General features: G+C 47.3%; 1 protein-coding gene across 1 annotated transcript; it reads left to right on the top strand.

Annotated features, from left to right (window-relative positions):
* The first annotated feature begins 7159 nt into the window (after positions 1 to 7159).
* LOC129717085 (uncharacterized protein K02A2.6-like) lies at positions 7160 to 8131 on the top strand. The gene has a single exon (XM_055666927.1). It carries the CDS (start codon positions 7160 to 7162, stop codon positions 8129 to 8131), a length of 972 nt encoding a protein of 323 aa, XP_055522902.1.
* The last annotated feature ends 9402 nt before the right edge of the window (positions 8132 to 17533 follow it).

The raw sequence follows: 17533 nt of genomic DNA, 5'->3' as shown, positions 1-17533 counted from the left end.
CAAATCTGCGATTGGAAGAACGGAAGAAAGAAGGAGATAAAATCATTCACGCTTAAGCCATAAATGATCGTGTTGAAGTGGTTCATTACTTCCGATCGCGGAAACCGAATACCGCGCAACTTATCTGAGGGTTTTCGGAACTACTTCTCGTCCATTTCAATTCTGATCGTGAACGAGGCAGCAGTGTGATTAGTTTATTTCGCGTGCGTTTTATAGTAAGTCTTTTGTTAAATGTGAGTGTCCTTTTTAGTTAAGTTTTTCCGTTTCGTTAGGGTTTAGCTAGTGCGGTTAAGTTAGAAGTGCGGTCTACGGACGCTTTTTCGTGCGTTATTGTTACAAAAAGAAGGTAAGAGGTTTTAAATGTGTGTACGACAGAAAATGCTGAAAACCCAAATCAGCCGTTGTCGGCTTCTTTTTTGGGCTTTCTTTTCGCCCTTTACTAGCCGCTGCACCAGCGCGACGCTGCCACCCTCACGCTGCTGACCCACGACGGAATTGGAAGTTGCTGCTCTGGTTAAACGTCGGCCCTTGAGATCAGCCGGCAAACGACGCCGTCGATACCGTCCGATCGACGCCATCCCGTCCCATTGATCGACGCCATCGCTTATCATCGAGTGACGCCATCGCAGCTCATCGATCGACGCCAACGACGCCAAGCAGAACAGCAGTGGACGCAACAAGTTATCGACGGTAGGGCTATTAATAGCACCGACGGGACTTCTTTATCTACCGTGAGCAGTGGTTAAAATTATCGAATGAGTTTCACAACATTGAAACTATGCTTTTTCGTCGTGTAGGTGATACATATTACCATGACAATCGGTTTCACTATCCGATATGCGATGTAAACAAATATGTTCATCGTTACTTGACGTCTCAAAATGAATATAATATCCAACAAGAACGAAACAGAAGATATTCATTTTGGTTCATCTATCAATTCAAAAATAGCAACCGTGAAAATGAAACTCAAAGGCAAAAAAATCAATTTCGATTTGAGGTACTGATATTTTTTGAAGTGCAGTTATATTTTTTTTTATTTAGAAAATAATCTGAAATGGATAGCAATACCAACTGGTAGCTCTTCTCGTGATAACGATATTATCAAAACTAGAAAGCTTTGTGCAGGTATGGTTATCGTCCATATGTTTTCAATGTTGTAAAAAGTGCTTCAACATTAAAAACCTTCTTTTAGGGAAGCGTACGCTACATGAAGTTGCTTTACCGCTGATTGCACGTGGGCGATGTTAAATTGATGTTGGGAGCGAATGCAAACATTCCTAAGTCGTTTTGGACGTCGGGAATATCATCCAGCATATCCGTACTAGTCATTCTTTTTTTTATTACACAGAAGAAACCAAGAATCATCACCAAAAGACAGGTCGCTTTAGCTGATCAATTGTTCATGAATTCAAATAATAAGTTTGTGATTATGATTGATCTTATTTATGAGAAATATCATTTATTAGAAAAAACGTATTAAACGTTATAACTTAAATAAATTTAATGAATTATATACTATGATGGCTGCTGTGATTACGTATGAACTGGTATACGTCAGTCGGTTGCTTGTCGAATCCCAGAAATTTAATATTGAATATTGCATCTGAGCTCAACGTAATACAAATATTCAGTACAAGTTACTGACACTGATATTCGTTCTCATTTCCGTGATGATGATAATGAATTTCAACTTTGACAACATATAAACGAATGAGAACTTTGACTGAGGAATGAATACCAACAAACGTGTTCATCGAAAATCAACATTTCGATCTGTCCATCGACCGTTGTCTAGCTACAGTTTATGTTTGTGCATAGAAAAGATATTTGACGCTAAGGTTGGCTTGATATCAGTCTGTTTGAATTTCTGGGCGGTGATTTTTCTCAGCACTGACCGTGAGTAAAAATAGCTCTATGAGCCGGGCCCGATAAAGACACACAAAAAACCCTTCTTGATAGAAAGCTTTCGCCGTCCAGCCGTCTGTTGGACGAGTTCTTTTGACCGCACTGTAGGAGTAACGTAGGGAAGCACACAGAAGCGAGGAAATAAAAATGTGATAATTGACTGTACACGCCACTAACCCGTTTGACTTAAGTAAATCCCGTTTCATGCAATAAATGTAAATCGTTGTAAACACTATATACTATGCTCGATTTTATGCTTCCCAAACAGGTAAATCTTGTCTAGGAGAATTCTCACATTCGCGTACGTGTAGTTTTTTGTCGTTGTTCGTTCTTATTTTACTCCGGGTGGCTCTCGGGAAACAGCCCCCACTATTGCCGCTGAATCGAACAGAAAGTTTTGGCTTTGGTGTTCCGCCTGTGATGATAACGCTTATTTTTCGGACACTCGTGTTTTCCGTGTTTCGATAAGACGGTTGTTTTTGGCTAAGCGGAGTAGTGGTTCCATCGTACGCGCGGCGGAGTAATTCTTCATTCAACAATTGCTACCGTTTCTTTATGTCGTTTCTGGACAATTCTTCCACAACCTGCCCTGAGGTTTAGGTTTCGTGCTGGGCAAAATTCAACACGACGAGTAGCCCTCTCTGGAGGTGGCGCTTAAGCTACTCGTTTATACGTCCTGGAAAGTATTTAGTAGACGGAACACATCGCGGCCTGTGGGCCAGCTACATATTGGCGCCCAACGTTAAAAAAGAGGCTGAAATTTTAAGACTCGTCAGCGATTACTGAACAGAATCGAAGAGTTACTGTTAAAAACAGCCAGCAAACTACCTCCTTCAGAGACTGAAGACGAGAGTACAGCGGCTGATCTACTTAGGAAAGAAGAAGACGATGCATTGGCGGGTACAGGGAAAACCGGCGGAGCGCTGGGAAATGTCTCGTTAGGAGCAATCCCAAAAGGAACTCAAACCTCACAACCATCGTACGAAGAAATGCGAAGTCGTGTATGGGAACTCGAGTGCCAAGTTGATCGGTTGCAACGTTTGGTTTTGTTTAGCGCAGGTGCACCTCAAAACGCTGGGACGGCTGGGTTGCCCACTTCACGAAACCAGCACCAGGAAGTTAGTAGCGAATCCGAGGACGAGGACAGGCAGAGCGACAGAAGAGGTTGGCAAAGGCCGAGAATAAGACAGAGTACACGTCCGGCGGAGGATAGGTACGATTCAAGGGGGTCCAGTTATAGTAACCAACGGGGAGAACGGGAGCCTCGACATTATCGGAGGATAGAACACTGGAAATTGTTTTTCTCTGGGGATGCAAAGTCCGTTTCTGTGGAAAACTTCCTGTATAAATTAAAAAAAATCGCCAGGAGGGAAGGTGTATCTGACAGCGCTTGCTGCGCGATATTCATCTCGTGCTAGAAGGGCATGCTTCCAACTGGTTTTTCACCTACGTCGATGAGTTCGAGAGCTGGGACGATTTTGAAGAGCGAATTCGATACCGATTCGGCAACCCTAATCAGGATCAGGGTATTCGGTTAAGGATTCAGGAGCGGAAACAGCAGGGAGGGGAGGCTTTCATCGCATTCGTGACAGAAATCGAACGTTTAAATAAAATGCTATCCACGCCACTCTCACGTAGGAGAAAGTTTGAGGTAGTGTGTGACAACATGCGACAGCATTACCGATCCAAAATCGCTACAATCTCCGTTAGGGACTTGGACCATTTGATCCGTTTGAACCACGGGATCGATGCTGCTGACCCAAATCTACAGCATTTTCCGGAAAGTCGTAGTCAAAGAAACGTTTATCAGGTCGAGTGCAACCAGTCTGCGAGCGGAAGTGATGGTGGCGAAGAAATTGGCGCAGTTAATGCAGTGGGGAAAAACAACAGTGAGCTAGCAAATAACAGAGGCGGTAAAACTAGCAAGCAAACATTAGAGCCGGTTCGGCATGGGGTTTGCTAGAACTGCAGACGAATAGGGCACAACTGGCGGAACTGCCAGGAACCGAGGAAAATTTTTTGTTACGGCTGTGGAGAGTTGGGCCAAACAATTCGCTCATGTGGCCGTTGTGCACGACAGGATGGCGATTATTTACGTCAGCGCCGGGGAAACTGGTAAAGGGATGCACAACCGGGAACGCAACCATTCCTGCCAGCAAACAAGTTCCCAACCCCATTATTTTTGACCCTATCGACCGAATCCACACTATAAAAATAAATACTAGAATATGTCCTTATCTGCGCGTTAAGATGTTCGACAGCGAAATTACAGCACTTCTCGATTCCGGTGCAGGAATCAGTGTGATCAACTCATTGGAGCTGTCTGACCGATATGGGCTGAAGCTACAACCGACGAGATTGAAAGTCTGCACAGCTGATAACACGCAGTATAAATGTTTGGGATATCTGAACATTCCGTACACGTTTAAAAATGTTACGAGGCTCGTTCAAACGGTGGTTGTACCAGAAATTGCGAAACCGATTCTCGGATGTAATTTCTGGAGGAGTTTCGGGATTAAACCGATGGTAGATCTTGGACGCGGTCCAGAACCAGTCGGAGAGTTTGAAGGCGAAGACGAAACAATTGCGTTCACGTTAGAACCAGCGGAAATGTTACCGAAACTACCAACAATGGGAAAAGACGTAACATTAGACATCCCGACTTTCGATATTCCTGATGAGAGGCAAATACCAACGGAAGAGACAGTGCAAGTCGAACACGAGCTGACGAGGGCAGAACGCAAGGAACTGGTTGAGGTTGTCAAGGCGTTTGCGTTCACTTCAAGTGGAAATCTTGGAGATTGAACATGAAATTGTCCTTAAAGAGGGGGCAAAGCCGAGAAACCAACCAACATATCGCTGTTCCCCGGGTATACAGAAAGAGATAGACGCAGAGATTGAACGCTTCAAACAAATGAATGTGATAGATGAATGTTACAGCGAATGGACGAATCCGTTGGTGCCGGTTCGCAAATCAAATGGTAAAATTCGGGTTTGCTTGGACTCGAGAAGGTTAAATGCTATGACGGTAAAAGATACGTATCCGATTAGGAATATGTTGGAAATTTTTGGTAGATTGGAGCATGCCAAATACTTTTCAATAATAGACCTAAAGGACGCATATTTTCAAATCCCTTTGGAGGAAGAATGTAGGAATTTTACCGCATTTCGAACATCGAAAGGCCTTTTCAGGTTCAAAGTATGCCCTTTCGGTGTAACGAACGCACCATTCACTATGTGCCGCCTGATGGACAAGGAACACTGGAAATTGTTTTTCTCTGGGGATGCAAAGTCCGTTTCTGTGGAAAACTTCCTGTATAAATTAAAAAAAATCGCCAGGAGGGAAGGTGTATCTGACAGCGCTTGCTGCGCGATATTCATCTCGTGCTAGAAGGGCATGCTTCCGACTGGTTTTTCACCTACGTCGATGAGTTCGAGAGCTGGGACGATTTTGACGTGCGAATTCGATTCACGTTAGAACCAGCAGAAATGTTACCGAAACTACCAACAATGGGAAAAGACGTAACATTAGACATCCCGACTTTCGATATTCCTGATGAGAGGCAAATACCAACGGAAGAGACAGTGCAAGTCGAACACGAGCTGACGAGGGCAGAACGCAAGGAACTGGTTGAGGTTGTCAAGGCGTTTGCGTTCACTTCAAGTGGAAATCTTGGAGATTGAACATGAAATTGTCCTTAAAGAGGGGGCAAAGCCGAGAAACCAACCAACATATCGCTGTTCCCCGGGTATACAGAAAGAGATAGACGCAGAGATTGAACGCTTCAAACAAATGAATGTGATAGATGAATGTTACAGCGAATGGACGAATCCGTTGGTGTCGGTTCGCAAATCAAATGGTAAAATTCGGGTTTGCTTGGACTCGAGAAGGTTAAATGCTATGACGGTAAAAGATACGTATCCGATTAGGAATATGTTGGAAATTTTTGGTAGATTGGAGCATGCCAAATACTTTTCAATAATAGACCTAAAGGACGCATATTTTCAAATCCCTTTGAAGGAAGAATGTAGGAATTTTACCGCATTTCGAACATCGAAAGGCCTTTTCAGGTTCAAAGTATGCCCTTTCGGTGTAACGAACGCACCATTCACTATGTGCCGCCTGATGGACAAGGTTATAGGATTCGACTTGATGCCTGCGGTTTTCGTATATTTGGACGACATCGTCATCGCAACCAAGACATTGGCAGAGCACTTCCGGCTACTCAAGGTGGTAGCGGAGAGACTTCGTAACGCGAATCTAACGATTTCCCTAGAGAAGTCGGAATTCTGCAAGAAACAAATAAAATACCTCGGGTATTTGCTGACCGATAGAGGAGTTGCGATTGACGGATCCAGAATTGCTCCAATTCTAGATTATGCGAGGCCAAGGAACGTAAAGGACGTTCGACGACTACTGGGATTAGCGGGTTTTTACCAACGGTTCATTAAAAACTTCAGCCGGATCACCGCCCCGATCACCGACTTGCTAAAGAAAGGGAAAAAGAAATTCGAATGGACAGAAGAGGCAGAGGAAGCGTTCAACGAATTAAAATCGTTATTAACTTCAGCGCCGATTCTAACAAATCCTGACTTTAGCAAGGAATTCACTATAGAGTCGGATGCGTCGGATACTGCTGTTGGAGCGGCCTTGGTTCAAGAACTTGACGGAGAAACAAGAGTGATTGCCTACTTTAGCAAAAAGCTCAGTAGGACACAGCGGAGTTATTCAAGTGTCGAGTAGGAATGCCTAGGAGTGTTGTTGGCTATCGAGAATTTTCGGCATTACGTGGAGGGGTCGCATTTTAAAGTTGTCACCGATGCGCGCAGCCTCTTGTGGCTGTTTACCATTGGAGTTAAATCTGGGAACTCGAAGCTTCTACGATGGGCGCTTAAGATCCAGTCATACGATATACAACTGGTCTACAGAAAGGGGTCCTGCAACATAACTGCTGACTGCCTGTCTAGATCGATAAACCTGCTCGATTTATCGTCCCAGGATGATGAATATGAAAAACTAGTCGAGAAGATCACAGCCAACCCAACAAAGTTTTCCGAATACCGAATTACGGACGGCGTTATCTTTCGATATGTGAAAAGCGAAAACCGAGTCGACGATCCCCGATTTAGATGGAAAATGTATCCTCGAGCAGAGGAACGACTCTCGATAATAAAAGCAGAGCACGAAACTGCACATCTTGGAGCAGAGAAAACGCTACAGTCACTAAGACGTTGTTATAGCTGGCCCAAAATGACTGAGGATGTTAAGAAGGTTTGTCGAGAGTGTCTCAAATGCCAAACCTCGAAGGCCGGGAATGTCAACTCCACGCCACCAATGGGAATGCAGAAAGAATTCGTGGAGTACCCGTGGCAATTCGTTACACTGTACTATGTTGGTCCGCTTCCGGCTTCGGGAAGGGGCCGTCACACGTGCCTCTTAGTAGCCACTGACGTCTCCAGTAAATTCGTTTTAATCCAGCCGTTCAGAAAAGCAAAAGCGAATTCGTTAGTAGATTTCGTCAGGAACATGATTTTCCTCTTGTTTGGCGTACCAGAAGTCGTGTTAACGGACAATGGTACACAATTCACGTCGAAAGCATTCCGTGATCTGCTAGCCGAATTCAACGTAAACCACTGGCTCACTCCTGCTTACCACCCACAGGTTAATAACACGGAGCGGGCTAACCGGGTGATAACCACAGCTATTCGGGCAACCATCAAACAACACAAAGAGTGGGCAGATGACTTGCAAACCATTGCCTGTGCAATTCGCAACGCGGTACACGAGTCGACCAAATACACGCCCCACTTCGTGGTTTTCGGCAGAGAAAGAGTATCTGATGGAAAGGAATATGCTAGAATGCGAGACAATTCCGGAATCAATCTAGTGCAGCGTCAAGATTTAGAAAACAGAAGGAAAAAACTTTTCGAAGAAATCAGTAATCAGTTGACAAAGGCCTATGAGCGGCATAAAAAACAGTACAATTTGCGATCGAATCCCGATTGCCCAACCTATTCGATTGGAGAAACTGTACTGAAGCGTACTTTTGAGCTGTCGGATAAAGCGAAAAGTTTTTGTGCAAAGTTAGCACCGAAGTTCGAACTCGCCGTAGTTAGGAAAATATTAGGAAAACACTGCTACGAGCTTGAGGATACGAATGGGAAGCGACTTGGTGTCTTCTACGGGAACCACCTGAAGAAGGCGCATTCACCCAAGAAATGACTTTTTTTTTAGCTATGAAGCTCTTCGGAGTGACCAAAATTTCATGGAAAAACACCTTAAAGGTCATTTTATAGGTTAAAGAAGAGACCAACTAATTTTTTCCGACAGCAAATTATATCTGTGAGGGACCAGTTTTCAAAAAAAAAATCATAACAGGTCATTGGTTTTAGTTCAAGTGATTTGGATTAATATAGAGCATGAGATAGTTAAGTCGACCGGCCTGCTAGGGGGAATAATCACGAAGAGGAAGAAGCTTGGGCTATGACCTGACTTAAGTAGTGAAAATCACGAAGTTAGCGAGCCCATAGGCGATGACTTCGAATAAGATAAGTAGTGTGATTCCAACTACTTTATCGACTTTTCTTATTTAACTGAAGACCAATCCCCAACCTCACGTTGAAAAATTGGATGGACGTTCTCAAGCTATGAACCTTCTAAAAGGAACAACAGATTTCGGTAGCGAATTCCACCAAAAACACCAAAATGGTAAATTGTAGAAGTATCACAAGGTCGAGACTTCCCTCCCTTGTTACTTTTTGAAAATGTTCGTAAATAATGTAAATATTAGTGATTAGTACGCGCCTAACGTCTAGCTTAATTTTAGTATCAGTATGGAAATTGGTTAAGTAACTTAAAAAAAAAAACGCTCACGATTTTCCTACGATCCTTCTTGCAAAATTTCCTGTTTCATTTGGTTTTTAGAATTTATCGTCCATTGCATCCCATGGTTATTTTTTCCGAGAACTTCTTCATAATTTTCCTGTAGTTTTTGGTAACTTTAGATCTGATGTTGTTCCTCCCTACGTTTCCATCATTTATTTTTGTCTGTTTCTAAAAATAGAAAACAGAGAAACAATTCAAATTTTGCTTACCTCGCGATCGTCGGGTTTTCGATCCGGGTCGCCGGGTACCTGTAAAAAAATTTGTTCCATAAGCAAAACAACGATAAGATACATAAATAAGAGATACTTCCTTTCAATTCCTGATGAATCGCCGACGGTTGTTTTTGGCTAAGCGGAGTAGTGGTTCCGTCGTACGCGCGGCGGAGTAATTCTTCATTCAACAATTGCTACCGTTTCTTTATGTCGCTTCGGGACAATTCTTCCACAACCTGCCCTGAGGTTTAGGTTTCGTGCTGGGCAAAATTCAACACGACGAGTAGCCCTCTCTGGAGGTGGCGCTTAAGCTACTCGTTTATACGTCCTGGAAAGTATTTAGTAGACGGAACACATCGTGGCCTGTGGGCCAGCTACAATGTATATATATATGTATATACATATACATATATATATATATATATATATATATATATATATATATATATATATATATATATATATATATATATATATATATATATATTTTTTTTTTTTTTTCAGGTGGAGGGGAAATTTGCAACCAAACCCCTGAGGTGACCAACCTCAGGGAGTGTGGGGTTGGTTTGAATCAGTGACCGGACCCACTAAAACCCCTCCAGTCTCCAGCCCATAATACTCCCCGGGACCACCGCTAGGTATTGCTTCGGGGAGCGGCTTTTGTGCTCTGTGCACCCTCTTGGTTCTATAGATCTCTTTGCTAACTTAGCTAACTAACCTGGAGACTGGCCGTTAGCTAACACTGGCGTGTCGGTGGTCAACCTGTCGCCTGTTTTGCAATTCTAAAACTATTTGAGAGGCGGCTGTACAAACCGCCCTCCAAATGTTTGGGTCTTTACACATCCTCCGAACTAGGTTGTCCGGAGTGGTGTCTGGCCCGCTCACTACCATCATGTCGCTCCGCGCATGCACAAAACGAGGGCACACGAAGAAGACATGCTCAGCAGTTTCTTCCGCATCCGCGCACTCGGGATACATGGGGGACCCCGCATGCCCGAATCTGTGTAGATACTGCCTGAAGCAACCATGACCTGACAGAATCTGTGTCAAGTGGAAGTTAACTTCTCCATGGCGCCTCCCGACCCATCCGGATACGTCCGGAATAAGTCGATGCGTCCATCTACCCTTTGCGGAATTGGACCATTCCTGCTGCCATCTGATCATCGAGAATGACCTTCTGGTGCCTCGTATACCCCTTGTGTCACGTTGATCGAAGCATTCTACGTCCTCCTTAATGGCTATGCTGATAGGCATCATGCCGGACAGGACGCAGATTGCGTCGTATGACACTGTGCGGTACGCGCTCACAACCCTCAGGCACATGAGCCTGTAGGTACTTTCCAGTTTTCGACGATGACTGTTGGTACCTAACGCTTTGGACCACGCTGGCCCACCATACCTAAGTATGGACGAAACCACGCTGGCAAGAAGTTTACGCTTGCTGCCATATACCACTGAGCTATTGGACATCATTCGAGATAGTCCTGCAGCGGCCGTTGAAGCCCTCTTACAGGCATAGTCGACGTGACTCTTAAATGTGAGCTTATCGTCAACCATAACCCCCAAGAGCTTCAAGGAACGCCTTGAGGTAATGGTGCAGTCATCGACTCTGACCACCGCCTGTTGCTCTAATTTGCGGTTGTTCACAACCGTAACCTCCGTTTTATGGTGCGCTAACTCCAGTTTCCTAGAGTGCATCCAGTCTTCGACCTTGCGTATGCAGTGCGCGGCCGTCAACTCGACCTCTTCGATCGACTCGCCGTAGACCTCTAGCGTGAAGTCGTCTGCGAAACCGACGATCACAACCCCTACAGGGAACTTTAGTTTCAACACCCCGTCATACATGACATTCCACAACACCGGGCCCAGGATGGAACCTTGCGGTACCCCTGCGGTGATTGGGACGCACTTCTGACCCTCCTCCGTGTTGTAAACTAGTGCCCGATTCTGGAAATAATTTTCCAAAATCTTGTACAACGACACCGGTACGTGGATGCTCCTAAGCGCGAGCGCTATGGAGTCCCAACTGGCGCTATTGAATGCATTCTTCACGTCAAGCGTGACGATTGCGCAATAGCGAATGCCCCAACTCTTACGCTGGAGTGCTACCTCTGCCGTCTTGGTGACAGAGAGAATAGCATCCAGCGTGGATCTACCTTTCCGGAAGCCGAACTGGTTACTTGCCAGACCGTTTACACCCTCTGTGTACTTCACCAGTCTGTTGAGGATAATCCTCTCGAGCACCTTGCCCGTAGTGTCCAGCAGACAGATAGGTCTGTATGCCGATGGGTCCCCTGGCGGTTTCCCAGCCTTCGGCAACAGCACCAATCTCTGTCGCTTCCACCTGTCCGGAAAGAGGCAGTCATCCAGGCACTTCTGCATGACTGCTCGAAATAGATCGGGGGCCACTTCCATGGCCGTCCTGATGGCCAAGTTCGGGATTCCATCCGGTCCCGGTGCCTTGCTCACCTTTAGGGAGTTGGCGATCACGATGAGTTCCTCATTCGTAACCCTTAACTCCTCCACAACCTCTGCACGGCTGCCGTCTCTCACGGATTGGATGCCCGGCAGGTTGGCCGACCATCCCTGGTCTGTGTCTGAGATACTGGAACGTCGGACGAGAGACTCAGCAACCGGAGGCCAAGGATTTGGCTCGTGTCGTGGAAAGAGTCCCTCGATGATACGCTCCAGCATCGCTGGTGATCGCTCTGCAGGCGCCAACACGCCTTTGGTCTTCGCCATTACGACTCTGTAGGCGTTGCCCCACGGATTCGTATTGGCACTCGCGCATAGCCTATCGAAACAGGCCCTTTTGCTCGCCTTTATCGCACTTTTAAGCGCCGATCTTGCAGATCCGAATACTACACGGCGCTCTACCCTCTGTGCATCGGTACGTGCACGTTGCAACATCCGTCTTGCACGGAGGCACGCGCTACGGAGGTCCGCTATCGCGTCGGTCCACCAGTATACCGGTGACTTACCATTCCTAGGTTGGCGGGTCCTAGGCATGGTGGCGTCGCACGCCCGCGATAATGTGGCAACTAATTGGTCAGCACTCGGGCGGAGCCAACTGTCCCCCTCGCGCTCTCTTCTCATTGCTTCTGCAAATACCTCGGCATCGAAATGCGATGTCTTCCACCCGCGAACGGTCGGAGTATTGGCTCTACCCGTCGCCTGCCGCCTCACGTTCTGGACTACGCTATAGCAGACCGACTGGTGGTCACTATAGGTGTAGCCATCGTCTACCCTCCAGTTCACGATCAGTCCTGGGTTGGAGAACGTCACGTCGATGATCGACTCCGCACCATTTCTGCTGAATGTACACTTGGTTCCAACGTTGGCCAGATCTAGGTTGAGCTTTGCCAAAGCTTCCAACAAGATCTGACCCCTCCAGTTCGTGCGGCGGCTTCCCCACTCAACAGCCCAAGCGTTGAAGTCGCCCGCCACTACTAAGGGTGTTAGTCCGGTCAGCTTCATAGATAACAAATCGACCATCTGGGTGAACCTTTCAATAGACCAACGCGGCGAAACATAACAACTGCAGTAGAACACTCCGTCCACCTTGGCAACCGCGTATCCTTCATTTGAGGTTGACACAACCTCCTGAACCGGGAACTTGCTGGTCGTGCATATGGCCGCCGTACTGGACTTATCTGCAACCCAATTACCGTTTCCGGGAGGAATGCAGTAGGGGTCCGATACGATTGCGATGTCCGACCGCGACTCAGACGCTGCTTGGTATAGCAGCTACTGTGCCGCATAGCAATGGTTCAGGTTCAATTGTGTCACCCTCACGCCCGTGGTTTCGTGGCCGCCTTACCGGCTGGGCACCGTGGGCCTCCCATAAAGTGCTTGGCGTCCCGTTTTCCAGTACATACCAAGCACTTGGGAGGCTCCCCGCAGTCTTTAGCTTTATGGCCAGCACCACCACAACGCCTACATAACTGGCTCCTATCGAGCCCCTTGCAGGTCCAGGACTTGTGTCCTCCCTCGAAACACCTGAAGCAAACGTCCGGCTGCTGGAGTATGCTCAGGGGACATACTGACCAGCCAACCTTAAGTTTGGCTGTCTTCAGGGCCAGAGTTGCATCGGCCGATGCAAGCCGGAAAGTGGCCACCTGGGTCCCCGCTGGACCCTTTCGGAGGCGAATTACCTCAGTGGCTACTTCCACTCCGCACTTCTCCTTGAGGGCCTGTGCAATATCGCACCTCTCGGTGATTTCATCCAGGTTTTTGAGCTGGAGAGTCACCTCTGAGGTGAGTGCCCGAATTTGCACATCTTTCCCGAGGACCTGCTCGGCTGGACCCTTTCGGAGGCGAATTACCTCAGTGGCTACTTCCACTCCGCACTTCTCCTTGAGGGCCTGTGCAATATCGCACCTCTCGGTGATTTCATCCAGGTTTTTGAGCTGGAGAGTCACCTCTGAGGTGAGTGCCCGAATTTGCACATCTTTCCCGAGGACCTGCTCGGCTACCGTCTTGTAGGCAGCGCCCTTGTTTTTAGCAACCTTACGGCATCCTTACAGATATAAATATATAAATAAATATATGTATACATATATTAATATATATATATATAGATATATATATATATATATATATATATATATATATATATATATATATATATATATATATATATATATATATATATATATATATATATATATATATATATATATATATATATATATATATATATATATATATATATATATATATATATATATTCTTTTAGGTGGAGGGGAAATTTGCAACCAAACCCCTGAGGTGACCAACCTCAGGGAGTGTGGGGTTGGTTTGAATCAGTGACCGGACTCACTAGAACCTCTCCAGTCTCCAGCCCATAGTACTCCCCGGAACCACCGCTAGGTATTGCTTCATCTACCAGCCGCCGGAGGTCTGCTTTTGTTTCTTCGAGCAAGGACACAAGTCCTTTAGCTGCAAGGGGCCTGACAGGAGCTCCCTATGCAGGCGGTGCGGCGCTGCAGGCCACAAAAGCAAAGACTGCGGGGAGCCCCCGAAGTGCTTGGCGTGCGCCGGAAAGCGTGACGCAAAGCACATAATGAAAGGCCCGAGGTGCACGGCCGGTAAGCTGACTAGCAAGCCACGGGCGTGAGAGTGACACAACTAAATTTGAACCACTGCTTCGCGGCTCTGCAACTGCTATACCAAGCAGTCACTGAGTCGTTGTCGTTCATCGCCATAATCTCAGACCCCTACCGTATTCCTTCCGGAAACGGTAACTGGATTTCGGACGGGTCTGGTATAGCGGCAATATGGACGACGAGCAGGTTCCCGGTTCAAGAGATAGTGTCAACTTCAAACGAAGGATACGCGGTTGCCAAGGTGAACGGAGTGTACTACTGCAGCTGCTATGCTCCGCCTCGTTGGTCTACCGAGCAGTTCGCAAGGATGATCGACCGAGCCACCGGGGAGCTGATCGGTCTATCACCGTTGGTAGTGGAGGGCAACTTCACAAGTCTACTGGTGGACCGACGCGATAGCGGACCTCCGCAGAGCGTGTCTTCAAGCGATAAGAAGGATTCAACGTGCGCGAACCAACGAAGAAAGGGAAGATCGTCGAGGGGCATTCAGTTCCGCAAGAGCGGCGCTTAAAAGAGCAATAAAAGCTAGTAAACGTGCGTGCTTCGAAAGACTGTGCGCTAGTGCCAACACTAACCCGTGGGGTAACGCCTATAGGATGGTGATGGCCAAGACTAAGGGTGCGATGGCGCCCGCAGAAAAATAATCAGCGATGCTTGAGCGGATCATAGAGGGACTCTTTCCACGCCACGAGCCAAATCCTTGGCCTCCGGCTGGCGAGTCACTTCACCGACGTTCCAGTATCTCAAACTCTGACCAGAGGTGGTCGGCCAACCTGCCGAACACCCAGTATATGAGTGACGGCGTTAGCCGTGCCGAGGCAGAGGAGGCGGAAACGGTTACGAATGAGGAACTCATCGTGATCGCCAACTCCCTGAAGGTGAGCAAGGCACCGGGATTGGATGGGATTCCGAATCTGGCTGTGAAGAAGGCCAAGAAAAAGGCCCCCAGACTATTTCGGGAAGTCATGCAGAAGTGCCTGGATGACTGTACATTCCCAGAGAGATGGAAGCGACAAAAGCTGGTCTTATTGCCGAAGACAGGGAACCACCTGGTGACCCGTCGGCATACAGACCGATATGTTTGCTCGATACAGCGGGTAAGGTGCTCGAGAAGGTTATTCTCAATAGACTGGTTAGGTACACCGAAAGTGCAAACGGTCTGTCGAGTAACCAGTTCGGCTTCCGAAAAGGCAAGTCTACGGTGGATGCTATTCTGTCCGTCACCAAAACAGCAGAGGTAGCACTCCAGCGTAAAAGATGGGGCATTCGCTATTGCGCAATCGTCACGTTGGACGTGAAAAATGCGTTCAATAGTGTTAGCTGGGATTCCATAGCCCACTCGCTTCGGAAACTAGACATTCCGGTGTCTTTGTACAGGATTCTGGAAAATTATTTCCAGAATCGTGTGCTAGTTTACAGCACAGACGAGGGTCAAAAATGTGTCCCAATTACCGCAGGGGTTCCACAAGAATTCATCATGGGCCCGGTACTGTGGAATATCATTTACGATGAAGTGCTGAAACTAAAGCTCCCCCAAGGGGTTGTGATCGTTGGATTTGCGGACGACATCATACTTGAGGTCTACGGCGAGTCGATCAAGGAGGTTGAGTTGACGACTTCGCACTCTACAAGCGTCGTCGAGGACTGGATGCGCTCCAAAAAACTGGAGCTGGCGCATCATGAGACGGAGATTTCAGTTGTCAATAACCGCAAGTCGAAGCAACAGGCGTTGATCAGTGTCGGGAATTGCACCATCGCCTCTAAGCGCTCCCTGAAGCTGCTAGGGGTGATGATCGATGACAAGCTCGCCCTCGGGAGCCATGTCGAACATGCCTGTAAGAGGGCTTCAATGGCTATTGCAGCATTATCTCGAATGATGTCCAATAGCTCAGCAGTGTACGGCAGCAAGCGAAAACTTCTAGCTAGCGTGACTTCGTCCATACTGAGATACGGCGGGCCAGTGTGGTCCAAAGCACTAGGTACTAGTAAACATTGGAGTAAGTTGGAAAGTACCTACAGGCTCATTTGCCTGAGGGTTGCGAGCGCGTATCGAACTGTGTCATACGACGCAATCTGCGTCCTGTCCGGCATGATGCCTATCAGCATAGCCATTAAGGAGGACGTAGAATGCTTCGATCAACGTGACACAAGGGGCATACGAGGTACCAGAAGATCATTCTCGATGATCAGATGGCAGCAGGAGTGGTCCAATTCCGCGAAGGGTAGATGGACGCATCGACTTATTCCGGATGTATCCGGATGGGTCGGGAGGCGCCATGGAGAAGTAAACTTCCATCTGACACAGATTCTGTCAGGCCATGGTTGCTTTAGGCAGTATCTACACAGATTCGGGCATGCGGGCTCCCCCAACTGTCCCGAGTGCGTGGATGCGGAAGAGACTGCCGAGCATGTCTTCTTTGTGTGCCCTCGTTTTATATATATATATTTTCTTTTAGGTGGAGGGGAAATTTGCAACCAAACCCCTGAGGTGACCAACCTCAGGGAGTGTGGGGTTGGTTTGAATCAGTGACCGGACTCACTAGAACCTCTCCAGTCTCCAGCCCATAGTACTCCCCGGAACCACCGCTAGGTATTGCTTCAGGGAGCGGCTTTTGTGCTATGTGCACCCTCTTGATTCTTCAGGTCTCTTTGCTAACTTATCTAGCTAACCTGGAGACTGGCCGTTAGCTAACACTGGCTTGGCGGTGGTCAACCTGTCGCCTGTTTTGCAGCTCTAAAACTTTATGAGAGGCGGCTGTACTAACCGCCCTCCAAATGTTTGGGTCTTTACACATCCTCTGAACTAGGTTGTCCGGAGTGGTATCCGGTCCACTCACTACCATCATGTCACTCCGCGCCTGCGCAAAACGAGGGCACACAAAGAAGACATGCTCGGCAGTCTCTCCCGCATCCACGCACTCGGGACAGTTGGGGGAGCCCGCATGCCCGAATCTGTGTAGATACTGCCTAAAGCAACCATGGCCTGACAGAATCTGTGTCAGATGGAAGTTTACTTCTCCATGGCGCCTCCCGACCCATCCGGATACATCCGGAATAAGTCGATGCGTCCATCTACCCTTCGCGGAATCGGACCACTCCTGCTGCCATCTGATCATCGAGAATGATCTTCTGGTACCTCGTATGCCCCTTGTGTCACATTGATCGAAGCATTCTACGTCCTCCTTAATGGCTATGCTGATAGGCATCATGCCGGACAGGACGCAGATTGCGTCGTATGACACAGTTCGATACGCGCTCGCAACCCTCAGGCAAATGAGCCTGTAGGTACTTTCCAACTTACTCCAATGTTTACTAGTACCTAGTGCTTTGGACCACACTGGCCCGCCGTATCTCAGTATGGACGAAGTCACGCTAGCTAGAAGTTTTCGCTTGCTGCCGTACACTGCTGAGCTATTGGA

Source organism: Wyeomyia smithii, chromosome 1 (genome assembly GCF_029784165.1).
Source record: "Wyeomyia smithii strain HCP4-BCI-WySm-NY-G18 chromosome 1, ASM2978416v1, whole genome shotgun sequence".
NCBI lineage: Eukaryota > Metazoa > Arthropoda > Insecta > Diptera > Culicidae > Wyeomyia > Wyeomyia smithii.
Note: the sequence above shows the minus strand (reverse complement) of the source record. Positions and strands in the feature narration are given on the sequence as shown.

Excerpts from the sequence above, each read along its gene's own strand:
- LOC129717085 (XM_055666927.1), top strand. The coding sequence starts at position 7,160 with ATGACTGAGGATGTTAAGAAGGTTTGTCGAGAGTGTCTCAAATGCCAA.